The sequence below is a fragment of the Patella vulgata genome, chromosome 3 (genome assembly GCF_932274485.2).
Source record: "Patella vulgata chromosome 3, xgPatVulg1.2, whole genome shotgun sequence".
Lineage (NCBI taxonomy): Eukaryota > Metazoa > Mollusca > Gastropoda > Patellidae > Patella > Patella vulgata.
In genome coordinates this window covers 59,515,178-59,540,708 of record NC_065881.2, presented here as the reverse complement: position 1 = coordinate 59,540,708, position 25,531 = coordinate 59,515,178, and the positions used below count along the sequence as shown (strand labels likewise).

The following is a 25,531-nucleotide window of genomic DNA, read 5'->3' as shown; positions in this document are numbered from 1 at the left end:
CAAACCCGAAAAATCTTAAGTATGTTATAATATATACATTAACAAGTCATCCTAATATCCTTTTATAGGTTCTGCACAAACAAGTTCTGTACGAAACATCCAATTTTGTCTAAAAAAAAAATAATAAAAAATAAATGATTTCTTATTGGTTAACGAAGCCAAGACCTTATGACTAATGCCGATTTGTATCTTGATACCACGATTCCAAAGAAAAACTGACTAAAAAGTCGCCGAAAACCTAAATTTTACATGTTATTAGATCGATAATTTATGATCTATCAAGTAACACGTTTAATATAATATTTTTCCGCTGAACAAAGAATAAACTGTTTACCCAAATTTTCGATAAAACAGTTACGATTTCTATTACCCGTAACATACTTTTCCCTCAAACAAAATATACCAATTATTAATTTATAATACGTATTTTATTCCTTACACACTTTGTTGTTGCAAATATTGAATTACGTCCGTCTTCTATTGTTCAAACTGTTTGAAAGGATACAGCGTGTGGCTTGATGTTGAATCAAACTTCTCCAGTTACAATTAAACAAGGTTAACATAAATAAAAAATCAAATTTGTTTTCATTAAAGGGCGTGTGGCTCTATTTTTTGGAACCTTGAAATAGACCAAATGTTTCTAAAAGCGCATATTAATGTTATATGAATGTATGTAAAGAGATTTATATTCAATTTTTGAAAAAAGAATGAAATTTCTAATCAATTATGTTCGGTGAAATACGTGAACAGTTCAAATTGAATGGCAGTCGTTTACGCCTGCTTAGTGCATTCTACACGTTTTTTTAAAAATTATTTTTTTGTCGTTTGTGAATCGGCATTTACTAATCATTTTCACACTGTGTTGTAGGATATGTTTTATTTGTTCATTACAAAATGGCACCCAAAACCATAGGGTACACGACCCGTGTACTGATTATAAAATGTTAATTGTGTCTTAAATATTGGATATTAATTAGGATCCCATAGTTTCACGGCAAGATAAGGTCAATATTGCTTGAAATTGATCAATATTAAATTCTAATTCGTGTTTTTAATTTTGAATATTATGGAAAATAATGAGTTAGAGACTTAGCTCCTTTAATGTAACCAAAGCATGCCAAATGTCGTGAAATTTTGTATTCACTGTTAACTTGCTTTATTTTGCCCACAATGATTTGCAAAGTTATAAAATTACACCATTATCTAGCACCTGTCATGGCAATAAATTATTCTGTTGGTGAATTTTAATCATCCAAAGACGGCAATTGGAAGGCGTATGTAATTGATACCCAGTAAGAATTTAAAGCGGAAATTGCAAATTTTCTAAGAAAGTCAAAACGTAATTATTTCTATGTCTTTTGCTCAATAGGTTGTCAACTCACAATTATACGATCATAGGTGTAATTCTCACACTTACAACTCATTTACACAGGAAATAATAACACAATTACTCCCAATTACCTCCCTTGTTTTCTATTCTCCACCATGGAGTAGCTTTTTTCAAACCGTTTGAAAATGAAGAGGAAAATGATATTTTTGCCAATTTCTCAGCTGGTAATAGTGAATTATAGGATTAATAAGATTATTCTTTAACAAGGTAGGACTGTTTATGGATACCATCTATTTTCAGGCTTTATTTTAATAAATTTTAAAAATATAACTTAAAAATTTGCAATTTCCGCTTTAAACAAATGTATAAACGACCAGCCGAGCTGAACGACGCGAAACAATTTTCTTAAAACAGTTGTTAAATTCTAATTTTCCAAATGATCGGCCCACGCCCGTTTTTGAATCGTCATTAAAATCCCCCAAACCCGAAAGAAAACCCCACCACTCCAACAGTTCGCAATAGTTGGGTAAGTCTAGTGTTATGAGAAGGATCGAACAAATATTATTAATCGGCATGATGGAACTGTACATCTCAACAACAACTGCGTATGTCTGTCACATTGACCTATTTCTATAAAAAAGGTACGGACACACATTTATGGTCTACTGAATTGAAGCAGTCCGAACATGTTATTGCGACACAGTTACGCGCCAAAACACAATTCTGTTTCCGCAAACACGTAGTTCTCAATATTTGCGCAATATCCACACATATTATTTACACAAGGTGCATACACTAGTACTTCATTGCTTACAAAATGTTTTATTGCATAAACGTAAATTCGACAAGACAGGGTGCACGGTAGCGTATAGTATGTCTCGAATCCGACAAAAATACCTCCAAACAACCAAGATAAAGTCTTTATGCCAAAACCCCATCATTTCGACAATCCATCCAACTTGATCTGTCAGTGAGGGCCTGGAAACGATTGCACCACACACAATTACACAAAACGCAGAAATCACAAACAAACGTATATGTATACCAGATTAAGTCATTATGTCTTAATTTTTAAAAGATACATAATAAAAGCCTAATCAAATAAACAGAAACTGGCATCCCACCAACTGCAAATTTGTAACTTATTCATAACTGTTTGAGTCTTTATCGCCCATTTGTCGGTACATAAATCTAATAAATCTCGCAGCATCTAGTACCACAATTACACCAAATGTAATTGTAAACACGAAAATCCCGACAGCACCTAGTGCCTGGGCAGACGGCCTCACATCTTCGGCCGATGTCAGTTTACGACGGAAAGATGATGTAGTGTTTTTAATGACCGTTAATTCATCTACGACCTGTTGTATCTTGAGTTGAAAATCAACAGAACTCAGTGAACACTTACAACCACACAACAACATTTCTGAAAAATAGAACCAATTAATTTTAGTCAATTCCAGTGTTTGAATTGGGTATGGGGGAAGGGGGATGGGGGTTGATGGAATCCATAAAATAAAACCAAGTACGAACAATCCAAACCATAAGACAGAATTCGAAGTCCTAAAATACGTTATAGGCAAAATGGTGTATTAAAGCAAAATAGTGTAATCAGCAAATGGACTGCTCGTGTACAAAATACACGACAAACAGTGGTAACAGGTGTCCGGAAGAGTAAGCTTACTCTGCCTGGCGCCACACCCGCCATAGCTCACTTTGATAAAAAATCTAATGTTAATTACGTTCCATTTTATTTTTGGCATCGGATGTCTTTTCTTTGTAGAGGGAGATAAAATTATGAGGACTGATTAGCCAATCTGTATTACTATATTACGTTGCATGTAATAAACTAAGAAGAAGTAAATCCATAAAGTTGTGTTATCATGAATAAAATCTTAATATATATATTTACACTTTTTACTTCGACACTGTATAAGAAAATTTTAAACCCTGTTATTCCCTTTTTTTCTATTATCGGTTTATTATAGAATAAAATTGATATAAATGATCCTGAAAGGTTAAATTTATAGCCTAATTATATAATTGACCTATTGACATTTAATTCATCTATTCACTTCTGTATTTAACTATTGTCAGATTATACCAGGAAGACTATGTAAATTAATAAAAGGTTAAGTTTTATAGCCAGATTACATAATTGGTCGAGGAACATTGATTTCATCTCATTATTCCTGTATTGGCTATTGTCAAACTGTAGGCCTACCAACAAGACTATGTAAATTAATGTCATGTTTTGTATTTTACACCTTTAATCTTTTGTTTTACGTTACCTAATATTATTGACAATCCATTGCCATGGAAATCTGTTATTCTAAGAGTGTATATAGATATATATGTAGGATATTTTCAATATTTTGTATACATTATTAATATCTGAAGATGCCCATAGAAGGCAGACAGCTAGCTTATATGATTTAATATGTCAGAATGAAGTAACGTGTAGAATTATTTTTACCTGGAAGTATTTTTTTTATTTATTTATGTATTTATCTACCGTAAACAAAGAAGTACTTTATCTACTTGTACATACGGTATTTGCTTGAAAACGACTGGAGAAATCTTGTTGAAACGTTGCAGTATAATAAACCAAGTGTTCTAGTATTGCATCATAAATCAATTGCTAAATGCCTCTCAAGGATTATACTGTGAATAATATTTGCATTCAAAATTGAGAAATCGGATGGAAACCACAACCAAATATCCCAGGGTTGATTAGCGAGACTGGGATATTCAACTACGAAAGGACTTACTTGGAATGATTCTGGTAAACTGTGAGGCTGTGGTATCTAAAGATGTTTGTAGTGAAATGGGTGACAACTGAGTTGTAGGAGACGGCGAAAGTGATATTTGTTCCACTCCGGGTGAACTTATATCCAATACACTTGTCGGATCAATATTGAGATTTGAGGAGATAGGGTAATTTGCAACTGTTGACGCCAGAACAATACCTAACGTCGAAGAACTTTGGAAGGAGGTCTCCGACGAAGACACCAACGAGGACGCTGATGCGGGTAATTGTGTTGAGGATGATCTGGCCAATAATGCCATCAAAGTGGACGAAGATGAAGATGCATTGCTTGATGGTGATGTCGGTGTATTTGTTATTGCCGAAAGAAATTCTGTTATAAATGTAAATTCTGCTGACGGTATTGTTGAAGTAGTGGGCTGGGATGTTGTTGTAGAATGTGTAGTAGTTGTTGACGGTGATGTGGTTGTAGAAGGAGTAGTAGCGAGGGACGGTGTTGTTGTAGAAGGAGCAGTAGTTGTGGACGGTGATGTTGCAGTAGAAGAAGTAGAAGTTGTTGACGGTGATGTTGTTGTAGAAGCAGTTGTGGTTGTTGGTGATGATGTTGTTGTAGAAGCAGTTGTGGTTGTTGGTGATGTTGTAGAGTGGGTAGTAGTAGTTGTCGATGAAGAGGTGGTCGGTGTTGTAGTTAAACCACACGTTAACGAGGGTTTATTTCCTGTGTCACTATATATTAAATCTCCTGTATTAACAGACCCTATAAAGGAAAGAAATTATAAATGCTTGTGCTGACATGGAATGAATTTCATTTCAAAACCTTTCGTCTAATTAAATATTTTAATAGTTTTGTTTGTTTTATATGTTAAGGGGGTGGGGAGGGGCATACGCGTTAGATCACAAGGTCTGTCTTTGAGTAGAGTGGCGTGGTGGGTGAAAAGGTGTCGGGTCGCTTGTCAAACCTTGTGGGTTTTCTTTGGGTCATCCGGTTTCCTCCCACTTCTAAAGACCAATACGCGCAAGCGAATTATTGAAATAAAATAAGTGTTGATCTACATTAATAGGATATGCTTTACTGGCCAGTGATGTGGACAGTGTCATAAGATTAAAGCGGGAGTCGGTTTGTTTACTATATTTCGTTTCGATTTTAACTTAAACCGTCGACTGTTAAACACAAAATTCGCTATATTTCAATATTGGCTTTATCTTTGGGTCTGATATTTTGAATGTAGACAAAACCCCATAGGTCTAGTTACCTTCGTAACAAACTTTTCTGTAAATATTACTGGTTGAATCTAACAAAGATTCGTCAGACCTTTTAACAAACATATTATTGTCAGTGGATTTGTAGACATGACAAGTTAATAGGGCTACCAGCTGTACAGCATAACATTGATCAGTGGCTGAGGAATCGTCCTGGCAGTATCTGATACAGTCACTCTCTGCAAGATCAAGTTTTTCACTCGGTGTTCCTAATGGTGTAGACATTTTTACCTTCTCCATGGTACATGAACCTAGAAGATTAGGAACAATTATGTTAGAAAGTCAACGCATTAATAAATGGGTGCTGTGGGAAACGTATATTATAGATTCAATATGGACCTTTAAACCAATAATTAGTGTGATCTTAGCAACTGTTGCAGTGCCTGTTAGAGCGTAGAAGATAAACTTGATTCCGAAATAATTTTGCCCAGTTAAATTAGTGTTCGTAGTGATTCTTAAACATGGAGCAACGAGGTCATATCCCTCCCAGGGTATTGTTATAACTACCACCACAGTTAGCCACAATGGATATAGCCCAAAGTACGGTATTTGCTGTATTACACCGCTTCAGTCCCGTCAGCTTTCACCTACCCCATATTAAGACTAGAGCATTTCAGACCCTGCTCACTTAATGCCGAAGAGATTGAGACTGCGCTAGTTTTATAAAAGTTGGTGTACAAAGTAGTACACAGAAAGAATAGCCGTCTGCAATGCTAGAGAACGTTACCCTAGCACATTATTATGGCATGTTTTTAGAGCTAGTTCGCCACAAAAATAATGTTTTTTATGCACGTTATGTATGAAATGACTGTATCAACATTTGTACAAGAGCAGATGAGACAACGAAAACGGCTAACAATGTCCTTTGTTAACCAAACATAGTTACCACAGTTCAGCCTATGACTATATGCCATCAGTACATACACTTTTGTCTGAATTAGCCTTTGAACTGGACCAATAAATAAACGTTACAGTTTTTCTTACCCAAAGCTTTCTGACAAAAAAAGGTGTATTGACTATAACATGTCATTGTTCTCCAAAGATACACATCTATTCGCGCACATTTATCATCATGTTCAAAATTTGGCTCATTGGGATACCAATTACTCCATGAGTACGGTTGTCCATTGGTCCAGTCATAGGTATACCTATTCCCGGACATGCCGCTATTATACAAACCAAACCAATGGTCGTTAGATCTAAAACAAATAAAAAATAGCACGTTTATAATATGTTCATTTTATTATGATGTAGAATTTGATTTAAATTTCTGCTTCGATTTGTCCTGATTAGTTTGCGGGGTTTTCAAATGAGATTGGATAAAACATATGGGACAGGTTTGCCAATCGATAATTGAGATATATACGTTTTAAGAATCTGTGTAGACTAGAATGGTTATACGAAGTTCAGAGGATGACAGTGCTTGTTCTGAGTATGATTGTTCTCTCTCGGTTTTTCAATAATAAGCCCAATCTACGTTTGTTTCAAATATCATATTATATGAAAATGACCTTTAAAGCCGACAATCCTAAAATTGTTGTCTAAATTCTGAAACGAAACGGATATCCTGTCACAACCCAGTATGTCTGGCATTAAAAAAAAAAAAAACAACTTCACAGATATATAAATGATGGGGGAATTGAAGAAGACGGGATTGTGTCGGGCTTTTGGTATTAAAGACTGCAAGACTATAACGGTTTTGCGGACTATTCGTCTATCGGGTATTTTAGTTTATTAAAGATATAGATTTCGACAAAGAGCTGACCGTTCTTTCTATAATAGTTCAAAAATAGATAATGACTATATTGCAAATTTCATTCAAATTACTATATCCTGGGCGACGTTATAACCGTTTGAAGTTTGACAGGATATGACATAGATTGTTTATTGTTTATTATCGTGACAACGGTACTTGTTTGTCGAGACTTAGCCTCACTTCGCCATTTTTAAATTAAATTATTAAATGGCGACCGTTTTTATTACGTTTAAATGTCCGCTATTCGATGTTCTAGAGAGTTGATTATGAGCTTGGCATGTGAATATATGACTTAATAATCGTTTATATAACTTTGAAGTCAAAATAAAGACCTGCAATAGACACATTTAGCTCTTGCATTATGCATCTTTAATAGGATCCAGTAATTCACGCCCGAGCCAGCTAGCTTTTGACAAGCGCACTTTCTTAGAAAAAAATCACCGGCGTTGTTTGGACATGGGACTGGTGTCCAAGTGCTACTGATCTTGTTTTTCCTCTTGTGGGCGAAGCTCCTCGAAAGAAGCCCAAGGCCCCGCCAATTCAAGTACGATCGACATTGTGCTTGGGCAGTTGCGCATCTATTACTTTCTCAATTCCCCTGATATAGTATAACCTTGTGTTTTTTTGTTTGTTTTGTTTGGGGTTTTTTTTTGTGGGGGGGGGGGGGTTGCTTTTTTTTTTGGGGGGGGGGGATTTAACAATTGTGCAATCAGATAAATTAGGTATCACGAACGGAATTTGACAGGCTTGGAAAATAGTGGTATATCTGTTGGCAGTGGTAAAATAACCCGGATTGGCGAAATACAAATCTTCCGGTATATGAGGTAGCAGAATCAAGCTTGGATGAAAATTCGTTTTTCCAGTGGTTAAAAACATAGGAATACATATCAAAATCCTCCCATTCGGTCCAGTGGGTAAATTCATGTGAAAGAAAAGTCGAAAATAACACCCATCTCGGAAAATGGCGGCTATTTTGAAAATTTAAGTGGCTAAAGAGAAGTTCTTTATAAACGACCCTACCTATGTCAAGTTTAGTTCTTGTATCCAATTTTTAAAGAGTGTTACAGCCTCACTATCAATAAAATTGCGTTCACAAGCTTTAAAAATCTATATGTTTATGGAAAAATAATTGTGCATAACACAGTAGAAACTAACGACTCGAAATTTCAAATTTGAAAGCTCCCCCCCCCCCCCGCCCTATGAAATAATCTTGCTTTTTCTTGGTGGCCGGGTTGTAATATAGAATAACAGATCTTTAAAAATAACAGAAAATTAAATTGTATACTAGAAAATGATACATTATAATAGAGGATAGGGTGTTGGTAACTTGCCATTACTAAGACACTGGTACAAATTGAAATGAAATGAAATGAAATGGAGTTTAACGTCCTACTGTTCTGCTCCTAACCTGGGCCAATGAAGACGGGCATACGCCATACAGTGTGCTATGAGGGAAATTTTGCCCGGACAGCGGCACTACGGCCTACTCTTATATCGAATTCCAACTGCCAAGGGATATTTTACGTGCACGCCAATGTGTACACGGGACCTCGGTTTTTCGTCCCATCCGAACGACTAGACAGCTTTCCTTGTCAGCCCCTCCGTCCTGCATCACTGACAAGGGAGAACCACGCCGGAAAAGGTACAAATTGAAGCTGAAATTCAGATCTAAAATCACCGTTAATACCCGGGCATCTCAAGGAAGGGTCGTGCTTCCTTTCATATTGTTTCACATAAAACGAAGTTGTTAGTGTACTACTTGATTTGGTAATATTAATACATGACCTGTTCAATCAAAGATTATGAGACACTAATAAAATAAGTGTGAACATACAATGCTGACCAACTGCCACTGCTAATAACTGCGTTCTCATAAACATATTCAAATGTAGTGGCTTTCTCCCTAGTGTCGAGTGTTAACAGATTCATACCATGATACAAACATATACAATACGCTTCATTCCATGTACTGTTTCGTGTAAACAAAGTAAAACCAGTCTTCTCTGTTGGGGTGGTTGATACTTCAGCTGTATAAAAGACAAATCACAATATTTATTAAACATAACAAATTTTATGTTACAAGTAGTATTAGGTGTGTATTAGCCACGTCGTTGGGAACAGGTGGTCTTATCCTTCAGTGGTATGATATTAGACTCTCTATTTCGGAATCCAAAACCGAATGGACAAATACACATATCCAAAAATGCATAATATGAGCAAATTTACATACATGAGTAGATGGTGTGCGACAACCCGATATCACGACATTTTAACCCGACAATACGACATTTTCACCCAACACCACGATATTAAAAATGTCGTAATGTCGCGTAAAAATGTCGTATTGTCTGATTAAAATTTCGTGAGGTCGTGATGTCGGGTTGTCGTGGTGTCCGGTTATGTGTGTGTGAAATAGAAGTTTTACGTCCGCTTCCACCTAGGTGATATCGCAGACAATGTCGGGTTATAGTCCATATTCCTTTAAATACTATGATTATGTACACTGACCCTGGTGTTGGTCAAGAAAGTTCCCCTAGATTTTGCAGCGTGGTTTCTCCCTGTCGGCAGTGCAGGACAAAGGGCCTGGCAAAGTACAGTGTCTAGTTGTGTAGATCGGACAGAAAAACAAGCCCCTGTGTACACATTAGCGTGCACATAAATAATACCACGGTCCATTGGAAATTTCCGTCTTAGCACTCTGTATAGCGTAGGCCGTAGCGCCGCTATCCAGACAAAGTTTCCCTCATAGTAACCTGTATAGCGTATGTCCGTCTGTTCTGCTCCGGCAAGGCTAATGAAGACGGGTTTACGCCATACAGTGTGTTATGAGGGACATTTTGACGGGATAGCGGCGCTACGGCCTACTCTTATATCGAATTCCAACTGCCAAGGGATCTTTTACGTGCACGCTAATGTACAGACGGAACCTCGGTTTTTCGTCCCACCCGAACGACTAGACAGCTGTCCTTGGCAGGCCCTCTTCCCTGCAGCCCTGACAAGGGGAAACCACGCCGTAAATTCTCGATGAACTTTCTCGGCCAACACCGGGAGCTAACCCGCGACTTCCAGGCTAACGAGCCAGCGTATTACTTATTTAGCCACTGTGGCTCCCGGAGCAGAACAGTTGGACGTTAAACCTCATTCCATTCCATTTCATTTTCCTACTTTTCTGCACCAATCCGATGATTGAAAATAGGTAAGGTGCCCCGTGCAGCGAAAATTTTCCCTACAGAAAGGTGACAAGGAGCAGGGTCGCCTGTCCAACCTCGTGGGTTTTCTCCGGGTCCTCCGGTTTTCTCCCACTGCTAAAGACCCCTACGCGCAAGCGAATTATTGAAATAAAATAAAACCATATGTAAGTCCCGAAATGACCTAGTTTGTGTCGAGTGGACGTTAAACCCCCTCTCTCTTCTCTCTTCTCTCTCTCTCTCTCCTTACAGAAAGTTGAACTCGACACAGCGAATGTGCACGGGATTTCTGGCTAATCATGCAGTGCGATAATACTCAGTGGTAGAGTGTATGAATCTATAAATAGCCATCGCACGTGCAATTCTCTACACATCTATCAACTATTACAGCCGTAAAAAATCTATTGTTGACGATTCTGAATAGCAGTAATATTTAGCCTAACGTGTTTCTAAATTCAATTTCTTCTTCCAGCTTTCTGTTATGTTTCGTAAAAAAAATAATCTTGATTATCCCGGCCTGTCAATCAGACGTAGAATGGTCGGTAGACTGGTTAAGCGAGACGAATTTCAAAACAATAGCACGTAACCTAATTTTTTTTACTCAAAAGTGCCCGGGTGTTATGGCCGACACTCGTAACCAATTTAAGTCTATTATTTATGGATGGTTAAATGGTCATAGCTTATTAAGTACAACATGAACGTTTATTTAGTGACTATAAATGTGCGAAACTGATTTAAGGCTTGGTATCTAAATAAATATTGTGGTGTAATTGTCGAGATATTTGGAGATATTTATTTATGGTGGGGCACCCTCAGCCTAAAATAGGCATACGCTGTGCAGAATGATATGACGGAAATTTTCAATGGACGGTGGCATTTCTTCATCGAATTTCAACTCTGAAGGATTCTTTTATGTGAACGCCAATGTGTTCACATGAGCTTGTTTTTTTGTCCCACCTACAATACTATACACTGTTCTTTGCCCGACCCTTTGTCCTGTACTACCGACATGGAGAAACCACGCTGCAAAATCCCGGGGAACTTTCTTGACCATCACCAGGATCAGTGTACATAATCATAGCATTGAGAGGAATTTGGCCGATAACCCGACAACATGAAAACCTGACATCACCTAGCAACAATATAAATTCAAGTCATATAATATTCATATCAGCGTGTTTTGTATCATCTTGTATTTCCCAAAAAGAAAAAAAACCGAACACAATACCTTTTTTTCAAACAAAATATATAAATCATTAATTTGTGCGACTGAACTGTTTGAAAGGGTACGTGTAAATATATATATTAAAGGATGCTAATCTTTTTTTGATTAAGGTAAAATTAAAGTGTTACATTGGGTTGATCTGATGATTTTTCACAATTAGCGATGCGGCAAACTCTGTGTGATTAAATTTTCGTTTTCAAATATTAGGCAAAAGTAGGCTTGTTTACTTTAAAACTGAAAATGTCAATACACAACATAGAATAATCATTAAATCCATGCTTTATCACACTCTGTGTTGACGACATAACCGTGGATTCAGAGAACTAGCACTGTAGATAACTGACTTTTAAATGATTGATCAGATTTACAGAAAGTCAATATCTCATCAAGAGCACAAATGTCAGTTTTCTGATATTATTATTCAGACACTGTTACCGACGCATTACATCAACATAAAACAGTGGAACGTCATTTGAAGGCAAATATCCACAGATAAGATCTGGGGTATATTTTTTTTTTTTTTTGACAGCCCCCTAAGGTATTGCAAAAATGACAGACAAAATGTGGTCTACTGTAGCCAATGAGAAACTAGAGCTTACACTGGATTCACTAGATAAACTATTTACAAAACAGACAAGAATATACCAGTGATAGATAAATATGACCTGTAATTCCAAGACCAAAATCAATTCAAATGAATTGAATGACAATTAAGGAAATGTGTGGGTTGGAAGAACCCAATCACGCCTCTACAAACCATGATTTATAAATAATCAATGAGCATGATGCAATCAATTCATAATATAAAAAGTTACTTAAATGAACCTGTCCATAATATCATATAATGTATTGGACGATAAATTTGTAATGGGGGATTGGATGGCCGAATGGTTAGCGCGTGCGCATTGTATCATAATGTCTCATTGAATTAACTGCCGTGGTTTCGAGTCCCCATCTGTACGTAACAAGGAGTAGGGTCGCCTGTCCAACCTCGTGGGTTTTCTCTGGGTCCTCCGGTTTCCTCCCACTGCTAAAGACCTCTACGCGCAAGCGAATTATTGAAATTAAATTGAACCATATGTTAGTCCCGAAATGACCTAGTTTGTGTCGAGTGGACGTTAACCCTCTCTCTCTCTCTCTCCCTACCTACCTGGTTTGTGTCGGGTGGGCGTTAATCTCTCTCTCTCTCTCTCTCTCTCTCTCTCAGGCGTGTACAATGAAACTATGTATCTTTGCATGGACTTAACAGAAAATGCTCTTCAGACGGACGGACAAACGAACCTTTTTTAATAGTTCTCTGCTTTCTTCAAAGGCGGGGGGGAATTAAATGAAAATAACATTCCTAAACCGTGTCAAATTATCAGAGCCCCCTTTTTGGCTGTGAATTTAACGAAGACTAGAATTTCAATTGGTAAATTTTGTATTGTTAAGTAAATCGCTTGACTGGGCAGATTTGAACAAGTCCTTAATTATAATCACTCATATATGGACTCGCTTTTATGACAAAAACAAATAACATTGATTAGAGTATTTTTTAAAAAATACAAATATAGATAAAGTTATGATAAACCACGCAAACAGAAGCGTGCTTTATATTTATAAATGTCAATATCTGAGACGTTTCATTGATTAAATTTACAAATTCGTCCATTTAAAAAAGGCAAAGGACATTATACTTAAACATACATTATGCAAGAGCTAAATCTGCCTATTGCAGGTCTTTCTTTAGGCCTGAAATGTTATCTCAATGACTAATTAGACATTAATTAACTTATCCAAACCATAATCAACCCTCGATGTCATCGCTAGACTATGATGTTTACTGGATTAGGATCCGATTTGCTGCTCAACTTTCATTTATGATTAACTTATGAAGTGGATAATCGAGACTATGTCTTTTTTTTTTATCGTACCCTAAATTCAATCGCTAAATTCTCGGTTCAGATTGGATCAATTTGACTGAAATTTTCAGCAAATACCCTTTACATTATCTAGTTTTTATAGTGAAAGCTGCCAGCTCTTTATCTAATTTCCCAGTCCCAGAATGTATCAGATATTATCAGATATCACAGTACTGTTGGTGGCGGTGCAATTTACCATGGAGTCGAAGCTAACATTGCCGATTAACAAGAAATGGGATCGCCTGCCTAACACATAGTGGACTTCCTGAGTCCTCTTCTTTCTTCACACTCCTAAAATTTCTTTCCAGTTAAAGAAATTAAAATTCTTTCTTAAGAAATTCCCTTTAAAAATTTTTTTTTTTTGAGAAATATGCATAATATTTATTCGGGACTTTAAACTGTAACGTGCACTGTATTCGATTTCCACTTGATAATTGTTTTTCAGTCAAATTATCTAGAAATACTGATACCAAAATATAAAATTGTATCATCGATATGATTGTCATTATAAACAAATCTCTTTGAACTTTTGGTTTATTATTCAATCCATTTATCGTGTTTTCTTTCACAGCATCACTGTCAGAACTTTATATTATCACGGAAATATTACATAAATATAATTTACAGAGTCATTCAATCTTTGTCAATACTTTAAGACATTGATTGAAGATTATAATCTCTGAAAACGTTTATTTTACTTTCAATAAAACCTGTTCAAAAGTACATGTATAAGCGACAAAAAAAGTAGATCGTATTTTTTCGCCTGACATTGGCTTCGAATATCAGCTCAAAGGTGAACAGGTTGTCATATAATCCCCGTCACGATATTGAGCAAGTACGCGCGAGTCTTTAAACTAGTTCATCCAGTACAATAATCATATATAATCAATGCAATGGTAGCATTTACGCTTAAAGGGACATTAGGTAAGATTAGATAAAGTGCTGACAGTTCTCGCTATAATTGTTAACAATTAGATAATAAAAACAAAAACGCTGAAAATGTCAGTCAAATTGCTTCATGGTATACTTATTACTAACCGTCTTTTTACTAACCACCTACTGTTTGGTGATACCTACCGTATATACTTTCTCATTGATGATACCTGCCGCATACATATTTGATTTTACTCACCTTCAAGATTGATGATACATATCGTTTCATGTTGAGCATACCTACAACTTTTTCATTGGTGATACTTACCGCATACATATTTGATTTTACACATCTTCAAGATTGATGATACATATCGTTTCATGTTGGGCATACCTACTACTTTCTCATTGATGATACCTACCGCATACATATTTGATTTTACTCACCTTTAAGATTGATGATACGACGTACATATCATTTTATGTTGGGCATACTACTCGTCCTGATTCATATCGTGTCCTTAATGTTTTGTGGGGTTTTTTTACGGGGGGGGGGGGCACGTATGATTTACTCACCGTTTCTTGATAAATTATGCTTATGGATATCCTTATCTTAAATGATCATACTAAAAGTGCACTGCTGGGTTTTGCTTGACGTGCCTTGATTGACATAACTGACCATATGTATAGATAATTATCTTGTCTTCATACTAATCGTGTGATAATTAGTGCCTCTTGAAAGGTGGTAATACTTGTCCTGTTTCATATCGTGTCCTTAATATTCATTATTATTAAACGGCTTTTAGCAACTATGTAATACCCTCGCACGCCGATGCCCCCATTTCTGATACTAGTTTCTTTCTTTCTCCTCCTACCACAACTCGGTTTTCGTATAGCCTTTCGGTACTATGAACATCAGATAATCGTTTCGCTAACCACACTACGTTTCTACATTCTGTACTTATACCATATTCAATATAACTTTTGACTAACTAAATGAGAGTAAACATATTTACCTTGTAATTTTATTCTAGTACAATGTACGTGTATATTATTTACGATTACAATCTTATACAAAGTACTTTATTATATTCCTGGGGGGATGAATTTATATAAGCTCCGGCTTGTTTTCAGATCCCACAAATATATAGCGTCCTTTTATAATATGTAAATATTTATTGAATAAATAGTGTCAGAAAACAAATTGCTTCAATCTGAACCGAGATAGTAGCCATTGAATTTTAGGCTAGTCTCGGTCGTCGTTACTGACGTTGGTATGATAACAAATAAAGGCTCGATTAGCCAGTTTACGTTAAATTATCCATCACAAAATGTATTCAAATACAGTAAATATCGCAGGCTTACGATGGCTTCGAGAGTTTTTTGGTCTTGTCATGGTTAATAAATGTCCATTTGATAATTTAGATAACATTCCAGGCCCGTAGAAAGCCCCTCAATAGAGGGATTTCGCTCTTGAATAATGCATGTTTAAAGGTTACCGTCTTCATTAGACTGGACCTTAAATCCTATGCATTTCACGCGTAACGAACTTAAATAAACCATTAAATTTTTTGCTTTGTTCGATTACTAATGCAGGTGCAAGCTTTATACGGTTCAATTTTTGTATCCAAACATTAAGCGGGGTTCATTCTGTCTACAAATTATGGTTCATCTTTGACTAACCTTGTTGACACAATACACAATCGTTAAAGGATAAGATTGGCGTCAGCCATTATTACAAATGTGATAGAACTGGTTAAACACATTCCAAATATAATTTTAAAACAAAGATAATTGCTACGGGAGATGCGTAACGAGCATTTGAAGAAACGGGAAATGACGCAAAATATGACAAATATGTAACTGACTGATGTAACGCGCGAGAACAGACACACGGTCGAATTTCATTTCACTGATAACTGTTAAATACGAAACGTTGATATACGAGACTGTGAGAGGATATCTGACAAGTCTTAAAAAGAATTGAGTGTCATTATATGACATCTGACAATTTATAAAAAGAATTGGCTGTCACTAGATAAGACAAAACGAACAAATTAGAAAAGTCGCGAATTAGCGTGTTTTTATTAAGTACAGAATGAATAAAAACAAGGGAATGCACGGAACTTTTCTATCTTTCTGGTTTTCTCTTATCTACTGACAGCCAATTCTTTCTTTTTTGAATCGTCAGATATGGTTTGATTTGTTACCAAAACATAAATCAAAGTATTAAATACCTGTTAAAATAACTGTTAAAGACAGCAAAACTTCGAAAACTTGTTCCATTTTCTCCAGTGACCTGGGAAACACAAATACAATACAATTATATCTAGAAGACACAAATGAATCACCCACCAGTCTAAAAATAAATCTTTTCTATTCTTCAGCCTGCTTTAGAGTTAATCCAACAGACACAAAGACAGATCTTGTTGAAGTGGAGTATTAAAAGATATAGACAGGAAGTGCATTTGCGCAGAGGTAGCTTGATGTATAAATAACTATAAGTTACGAGCAGTTCGCTGCTGTATAGAAGGACTAAGACTAGTAATTATTTCCCCTTATTTCATGATGGACGAATGTAGTGCGAGTTATAAATAGACAATTTTTCCCTTAATTTTTTTCTCCCCTCTTCCTGCATTTTTGGGTTGACTTTTTGGTCTAGAATTGGAGAAAAGGGATCAAATTTGCAATTTCATAGCAGTTTTGGGTAATACTGATGATATTACAGCGGGGGGATAGGGGGTGTAAAGTGTCTTTCTGCAGAGCAATCATTGTGTCGGAAGTGAGATTTTCACCCCTGTCAACTTCAAATCCGTGTAGCAAAAAATCTAAACGGTCAACCCCCTACAAAATTATGATGAGGAGATTGCCAAATGTTGTCCCTATTGTGCCTATAAAGATTGGAACCAACGGAATGTTGAGCAAAAAGCTACAGCCTGTGATGTTACAGTCATTTAACATTGAAGTCAATGGGCAAATAATTGCTAGTCTGAGTCCAGAAGCCTATAACTACCATTCATAATTTCTACTTTTCGCCCCTTCAAAACACGAAAGTCGAAAAGTCGAAGTTACGACAAAATGTGAGGCGACAGCGCGCTATGCAAGCCAAAATTGACTCGAAAATAGGAAATTAAGAAATAATACACCGCGATAATAGTGCCCCTGGTTTTTTCCTAATTTCTTTTTTTCGACTTTCATTTTGGCATGTGTACCCTCTTGTCGACTATCGACTTAGTCATATTTTGTATTTATTGATGTCAGTAAGAAGGCACCAACACGCATACCAAGCCATAATGCAACTCGAAAAGTAGGAATTAGGAAATAAGCACACACGCTTTTAGCGACCTATCATTTTGACTTGCTGTCGTACTTTCGCCTCGGAAGTGGATGTAGTCTCAATTTGTCAGGTCGCGTTTGAATACGTGCAATCGGGGGGGGGGGGGGGTCACACTGGCTTTCATTATTTTCCGCCAAAATAGATAATTTTTATTTAAACAATTTATCCATATTTTTTCTCCGCCAACTGGAATATTTTATCTGCCAAAAATGTCTGATACCCCCCCCCCCCCCCAACTTACTACAAGTTAATTATATTATGTAGGCCTATTATAAAAGAATTATCCCGTACCGGTATATATATATATATATATATATATATATATATATATATATAATATACAACTTATAAAATCCGTTTTACATGGGGGTTAGTGGTTTAACGCGTGCGCGTGAAATCACAAGATCTGTCATTGATTCAAGTCTCTCTCTCTCAGTCTCTCTCTCTCTCTCTCTCTCTTTCTCTCTGGGGTCACGGTGGCTAAGTGGGTACGCAAGACGCTGACTCGCAAGACTGGAGGTCGGGTATTCGATCCCTGCATTGGCCGAGAAAGTTCATCCAGATTTTCCGGCGTGTTTCCCCCTTGTCAGTGACAGCTGTCTAGTCGTTCGGATGGGACGAAAAACCGAGGTCCCGTGTAGACATTTGCGTGCACGTAAAAGATCCAATGACAGTTGGAATTCGATATAAGAGTAGGCCGTAGTGCCGCTGTCCGTGCAAAAGTTCCCTCGTAGCACACGTCTTCATTAGCCCTGTTCGGAGCAGAACAGTAGGACGTTAAAAGCCATTTCATTTCATTTCATTTCTCTCTCTTTCTGTCCTCTCTCTCATTGCCAATTTTTAAAATAAAATTGCACCATGTTAGTCTGTGAATAACTCTTAGTTTGTGTCGAGTGGACGTTAAACCCATCTCTCTCTCTCTTTCTCTCATATCAGAATTTATTTCTGGTGTCTTTCGTTATTTCCACATCTACTGAACAATATATATTCAGCCTCTACACGCCAGTCTCATACAAGGATTTCCCTTTTTCCCGTTGTCTTTAAATTTACGTTTGCATGTACAATAATTGCAGGTACCAGAAACTGAATCCTGAAATAAATTTTTCAATATTATTTGTAAGACATGCTCACAATCACACTCGTCGTTTACTTTAGTGCATTTTAGCGGCGGTACTGAAACGTCGCTATTCTTACGTTTCCTACCCATGTGATAATATAATTTGAAATAAAATAATAATATCCAATCGGGAAAACCTGTATATTTTATATGCTGTATGAGGCCACAGTAAATGAAATTCAATTATTAATGTGCGTATTCTAATGTGACTACATTAACTTCCGAGGCGAAAAGTCGACAGGACGACAGCAAGCCAAAATTATAAGTCGCTGATATCGCCATCAATACTAGACTATATCATACAGACTATTTTGTTAACGCGAATTACATGACGTATTCAAATGTGACCTGAAATGTAGAGACTACAACGACTTCCGAGGCGAAACTCGAAAAATCGACAGTACAACAGCACGCCAAAATGATAGGTCGCTAATAGCGCGATGTGCTTATTTCCTAATTTCTACTTTTCGAGTTGCATAATGGCTTGGTATGAGTGTTGGCGCCTTCTTGCTGACACCAATAAATACAAAAATATGACTGAGTCGAATGCCGGCAAGACGGTACACAAGCCAAAATGCAAGTCGAAAATAAGAAATTAGGAAAAAACGAGGGGCGCTATTATCGCAATGTATTATTCTTAATTTCCTATTTTTGAATCGATTTTGGCTTATATAGTGTGTTTTGAAGGGGCAAAAAGTAGAAATTATGAATGGTACTTATAGGCTTCCATAGTGCTGTTATTGTCAAAGACATTGGTTTTATTTTTAACTTAAAGACATTTAAAGCTGAAGTCCCCTAACAAAAACTTTATGGAAGTGTTCAAAATGTAAAGAATTATCTTATTTCATCATTATTGGGCTGAAACGGTCTTGTTAGAAAGTACATAATCCTATTAATACTAACACAACTTTATGGTATTATGCAACGTTTCAATGCTCTTACAGGTATCTTCCCAGGAATACCAATGCAACAGTTGGATACATGGGACAATGCATTATTTAGAATAAAATCATTCTCTCAATCGCAATCCACTCAGAATCGCTGATAGAAATTGCTACATCTTATCCCCCTGGAATCCAGCGGCTGTCTAACGAAATGAAATGTGGTTTTATGGCACGTCAGCTCCAACCGGGCTATATTGTGCCAAACATATGGTGAAAATATTCGAAACAAAATGATAGTGGAAACTTACACCAGAAGTTTCACACGTGTCATTTTGTTATTAAACTAGAAGTAGATGTTTACCAAATTATAACTCTTTTTATGTCGAAATCCGTCACTCATTATTTGAGTGGACGAGATCTGATTTCTATAGAATGTGTGAATCCAATAATTAGTTAAAGATACAATATAATGCTATTATTAATTTAAAGACCAATCTACCAATAGTCTTACACTCCTTGTACAAATTGGCAGCTGACATAAAAGAATTGACAAAAATTGTTGTTGCTGCTAGAACAAGAAAATGATAAATTATGACAAATGGTTTAATATGTTTCCCGCGTCGCTGCAGTATCTCCCATATCACACTGTAAGGCGTATGCCCTTTTTCATTATCCCAGCGGATTCAGAACAGTGGGACGTTAAAAACCGTTTCATTTCATTTCTAACCACAAAGAAAGAGGATTTCTTGTAAGCAATATGGAAAATTATGATCAGAAAAATTAAATATAACCAGCCTACAAAGTATACATATTTATGGTACTACAAATGAAAAGCATAGATTTCAAGGCACCTAAACATACGCTCACCAGCATCTAAGAGGCTAAACATTTATGAGCTAATTAGAATCAGATCATAATTAACCCTTTGACCACTGGGTAACTGAATTTTAACATGGACCACTCTATATGGATTATGGTAGAAACAAGAAATGTGGACGACAGACGGCTTGATTGCCGACATAACCGAATCACACCCAGTCCTTAATCCGTGATAGTCAATGCTAAACATTGATGGCAACGACTGAACGAAGGTAACGTTTGACAGTAGCTGGCCAGTACACTGGAGTTTTTTCCCCCGAACGACAGAATGCACTTTCATGTCGCGATTGCGTGTTCTTGTACTTTCTTTCTCCTTTGTGTGAATCTAGAGCAAAACAGGAACTCGCTGTTTTATTTTATTTATTTTTTTTCATGATACAAGCTTTGGCCCATTACGTGTTCAAACATTTGTCTTTGCGCCGTTTGTTTTCATTCAATAGGTGTTTTCGTGCCGCAACAACGTATTTTGTGTTATTAACAAAGTCAATTGGAATTAACCGGAGCTCTAGCTGGTTAATCGTAAAAGTTTACACTGTGTATTGATTAGAGAAACGTCATCTTTGGTGCATATAGCGCAAGATTTATGTGAAATTCATCACGTTTTCAAGTGGTATAGTCAATTTTTGTCATCAATTACCGATCCAATTTATTTTATTTCATTTTTTAAGATTCATAAGAGATTGGATATAACCACATTTAGTCGATATAATGAAACAAATATTACTTCTCTACATCGATGTATGAAATACACAATAGAGACATTATAAAGGAATATTTTTTGGAAGACGCCTTATGCTCGGTTTAGATAAAGTGCTGTCTTTTCGTGCTATAATAGTTCAAAAATAAATAATGAAAAATAAATATATTGAATATTTCAGTCAGAACTTTATTCTGAGCGACGCGATGGGTGTTTTGACAAGTATCATTGCTACAATATTATCCATTTTGTTGTTAAATTATTAAATGACGAGAAATAGACAGATTTAGCTCCTACATAATGCATCTGTGAAATCTCAATCTTTATAAATAAAATCAAAGATGTTTGTATGTTTGTATGTATGTATGTATGTTCGCCCATCGCGCTTCGTTGCCTCGCCCCACCCCAACATTTGCCGTATCAAATTAATCAACATGACCCCGTGAATGTACTTGGCAATGATTTATGGTGGTCAAGATCAATAGTTTAACACAGCCAGCCAAAAATAAATGTTGGACTGTTTTACTGCAATTAACGGTTAACAGGAGGTAACTGTTTATTATGCTAATTAAGTTTAATAATAGTAACGGATGATGTAACCTAGCGGAAAGCGTTCAAGAAATCCATATTCGAGCACTTGTAATGCATATCGATACCCAATTAAGCGTTTGGGGTATTTTTCAAATACTTTTAATTAAGAATAAAGTGTGACATTTGGTTCAAGTAGTCAAGGTTGATGTCCACAATCAAGGAAAACAAGGAAAAATATTATTAGAAATAACTACATATATATATATATATATATATATATATATATATATATATATTGAAATTTAAAATTATTATACTGGGCGAAGTTATGAGTTACACCATTGCTACTCGATTACCCATTTTATTGTTAAAATTTAAATGGCGAGATGGTTCTAATCCATTAAATATCTAAGCCCCCGATGTTCTAGAGTGTTAACTATGGGCTACCCATGTAAATAAAATGTCTAAATAATAAATTATTTGACATTTGAAGATATAGGCAGATGTCACTCTAACATAATGTATCTTTAATTTATAGTTTTACGTATTACACATTCTATAAACTGAAGCACTGCAACTAACAGACACTAAAAGAAAAATTCTTTTTTTTTTTTTTTTGGGGGGGGGGGGGGAGACCATTAAGGTTAGTGTGCACTACCATATTGGAACTGAATTTACTAGCCGGAAATTATTTTAATTAATAACAGTTTTAACAAGAGAAAATCGTTGAATTCAACGTCATTCAGTCAACATTTATAAAGTCATTGCTCTAAACTTACGCGATTTTTATTTTAATAAATTAATAACAAAGTATGTGTATACATGCATTTATTTACATTATATATTCTACTTTCACATTAAGGTCCATTAAAATGCTTCTAAAGAAAACATATTTCAGTTTTCAATTCAAATTCGACAAAAGTCCACTTGATGTTGTTTGACTTGTAAATTTACTAATTATTTGAAAAATATTCAAATGGACAATGTATTCGGGGGGTGTTTATTATACAGCTATTTATGTGCCGCAGGACCGGTTTCCCAGCATCAAACTATATTAATGTTGATGCTCTTAATCCCAATAGTATTGATGTTTTTGTTAGTGCTCACCAAATATTTTCCCTACATAATATTTATGTCCTGTGGGCTCGCTTCGCTCTTAGTAAACTTCAGTGTTTTATTTCATTAAACAAAGACAATGAGTGGTTGGAGCCATCGCTTAGAAAATATGTTTATATACGATAAAGTTTTTAAAGATGCGACACCACTTCTTTCTATCCTTAAAATGAGCTAAATCCATTTGATTAGGTTTATAAAATAAGTATACGTGTAGTTATTTCGATCAAAAAAGTTCGAAAAGATTAAGTGGAAGGCTGTATTCAGCCATTCCACTAATCACCACATAAAATACAACGCAAATTAAAAACTTTATTGTTGTGTCAGATCAAAATGTTTTTAGTCATTTCATATGCCCATGCGCAGTTTGGGCGTATATAGTCGCCAACCTGTCCGTCGGTCCGCCAGTCAACAATTGTATAGTGATCGACGCTACAAGGTTTGGCGGATTATTTTTTCCAAATTTTGGATAAAGCATTGTGGTCATGAGCGAGGACGAACCCTATCAAAATTCAGCGGCCTGCGACAGTATTATAATCCACATTTATTGATGGATTTTGTTTTTCAAATTAGGGCCATAGATTGGGGTCATGAGAAGATGAACTTTATTTCTATTCTGCTTTCCGCGATTTTCTTTCTCCGAAATTATCGCCGCTATTCCAAAAACCCCGCGGACGCGATAGAGACTATACAGCTTTTAACGGATTTTATCAAGTTTGTGAACAAATTTCTTGAATGAAATTTGATCAACATCCATCCAAGTTTTCCTTTTGGATAAGATGAACTTTATTGCCATTCCGCGACTTTCCGTTCCCGAATTATCCCTACTTTTTCGAAAAACCCATGAGCGTGATAGAGACTTGTTTTTAACGGATTTCTTGAATTAACAAACGATCTACAAGGAATTTGTTTTTATTAATTTACATCACCAAGAATGCATCTGTAATAAATGTCATGTCAGTAAATGTTGGTAACAGAAGGAAATGTTCAAATCGGCCAAACATATTTAACACAAGCATATGGGATACGGGTACATAACACGTCAAAAGAGGTAAAACTGATCATTTTGATTGCAACGTCCTTCATTTACGATTGTATCGTCAAATCCAGCATTATTTGTCCAAACTTGAAATTTTGACACCTTAATTTTCCAATGAACGTCTCCTCTTAAATATTAACATTGGAAGCAACATCTCTTACTGATATTGCTGAAATTCACTGTTAAAAATATTATGCAGCAAAATTGTCGGAAAAAAATTAACAGAAGAATTTCTCATATGTTTAACTGTCTTAAAAGAATATCAATTTTGCAGTATCAACAAAAACTTTTTCGAATAAAATTTCATGACAAAGTTTTCTTGCGTGCAAAATGTCAAGAAAAATTTCTTAATTGAAATATCTCTCTTTAGTCTATTTTTCTATTTTGTATTATTATTTTGTTTGTTAGATATGTCAATAAAAGCTGTTGATTGGCGCTGGGAAGTGTCTGAAATGAGTAGCACGGTAGTCGATCACATTGGCAGCTGAACTTATTAGCCGAATGCCTCGTCAACAAAGCCATTTAACTTACGTAAGAAAAACCGTTCAAACTGCAAATATTATTGCTAATTATAAGGTTATATAATGAAATACAATTTCGAATTAGTTTTAGGGATTCAAACGAGTACAGGGCATGCTGACAACTTCCAAAGTTCACATACCTAATAAATCTATTTTTAGGTTTATACTAAATGACCGAATGTGGAATCTGAAATGAAATTCTCATAAAAGTAAGAAATGGTTTAATTTGTTGCGGGTTTTTTCTAGGTGTCCAGCGATATCGTATATGGTGTGAGTCGGGCATCTAGAACGTAAATATGTTTATTGTTCATTAGTTTGTCACTACTCCAGAGTGGAATATCAACCCCATGGTAAATTACAATATCGATGATCCATTTGGATACGCGGACAACTTATCAACAATTTATAAACTGGAGTGGGCTATATAGAAAATAACAAACGTCTAAATGAATCCACTAATGAGGCGTTCAACTATAATAATTAATATGATGGAAATGGTTCATTATCCAGTGAACCTGGCAAAGAACTTGACAATTACTTGACCAATCCCAAGTGTACGTGTATGTTTGCGAATAGGGTTTGTTATTAACAACCCTTCTAATATGACTAAGTCGAATTTTAAACATTAATGATTGTACTGTAATGTAATATTGAACATTCTCCAGATCTCACCAAGAAGAACCTTTGGAATTTTGGCACTTGCAGGACCGTGGCGGATTTACTAATGAAGCTTAATCTTCAGGGCCCCTAATCTAGGAAAAGCCCCTGAGACCTGAAGTAACACCTTTTTTAATGTTTGCTTTCAAGTGTTTGTAATTTTAATAAGGCTATTTTAGTGATTTAATCATAAGTCAATGGGCTGAAGTACTTTGCACTATTGAGCTTATTATATACCCAATACATATGACATCGACATTTCGCTATTCGTGGCCCAAACGTTGGCAGTTGGATCTATGAATCCTTCGTTGGACCACGGCTTATTGATTCTACAGCTCGGCCCTTCGGGTAGAGCCAATCGGAAACGTAACAAGATATCTAAATTCTCAATTCGGGTTAGAAATCATTAACTATTTTATCAATAAAATATCCAATATCCCAAATACACAAAACAAA

At 35.9% G+C, this 25,531-nt stretch overlaps 1 protein-coding gene across 1 annotated transcript; it reads right to left on the bottom strand.

Moving 5' to 3' along the window:
• Nucleotides 1-192: 192 nt before the first annotated feature.
• LOC126816769 (serine-rich adhesin for platelets) lies at nucleotides 193-16,664 on the bottom strand. Its single transcript, XM_050543488.2, has 6 exons — nucleotides 16,538-16,664; nucleotides 8,948-9,140; nucleotides 6,342-6,556; nucleotides 5,351-5,608; nucleotides 4,102-4,854; nucleotides 193-2,756 (listed from the first exon to the last, which is right to left on the bottom strand). The coding sequence occupies exons 1-6, from the start codon at nucleotides 16,584-16,586 to the stop codon at nucleotides 2,473-2,475; spliced, it is 1,752 nt and encodes a 583-aa protein (XP_050399445.2). The 5' UTR covers nucleotides 16,587-16,664; the 3' UTR covers nucleotides 193-2,472.
• Between the last annotated feature and the right edge of the window lie 8,867 nt (nucleotides 16,665-25,531).

Bases quoted from the DNA above. Each gene is read 5' to 3' on its own strand.
- LOC126816769 (XM_050543488.2), bottom strand. From the start codon at position 16,586: ATGGAACAAGTTTTCGAAGTTTTGCTGTCTTTAACAGTTATTTTAACA. The intron at 5,609-6,341 runs GTAAGAAAAACT...CTAATCTTCTAG, and splicing joins TTTTTGTCAGAAAGCTTTGG to GTTCATGTACCATGGAGAAG. The intron at 4,855-5,350 runs GTAACTAGACCT...TTTCCTTTATAG, and splicing joins CAGAAAAGTTTGTTACGAAG to GGTCTGTTAATACAGGAGAT.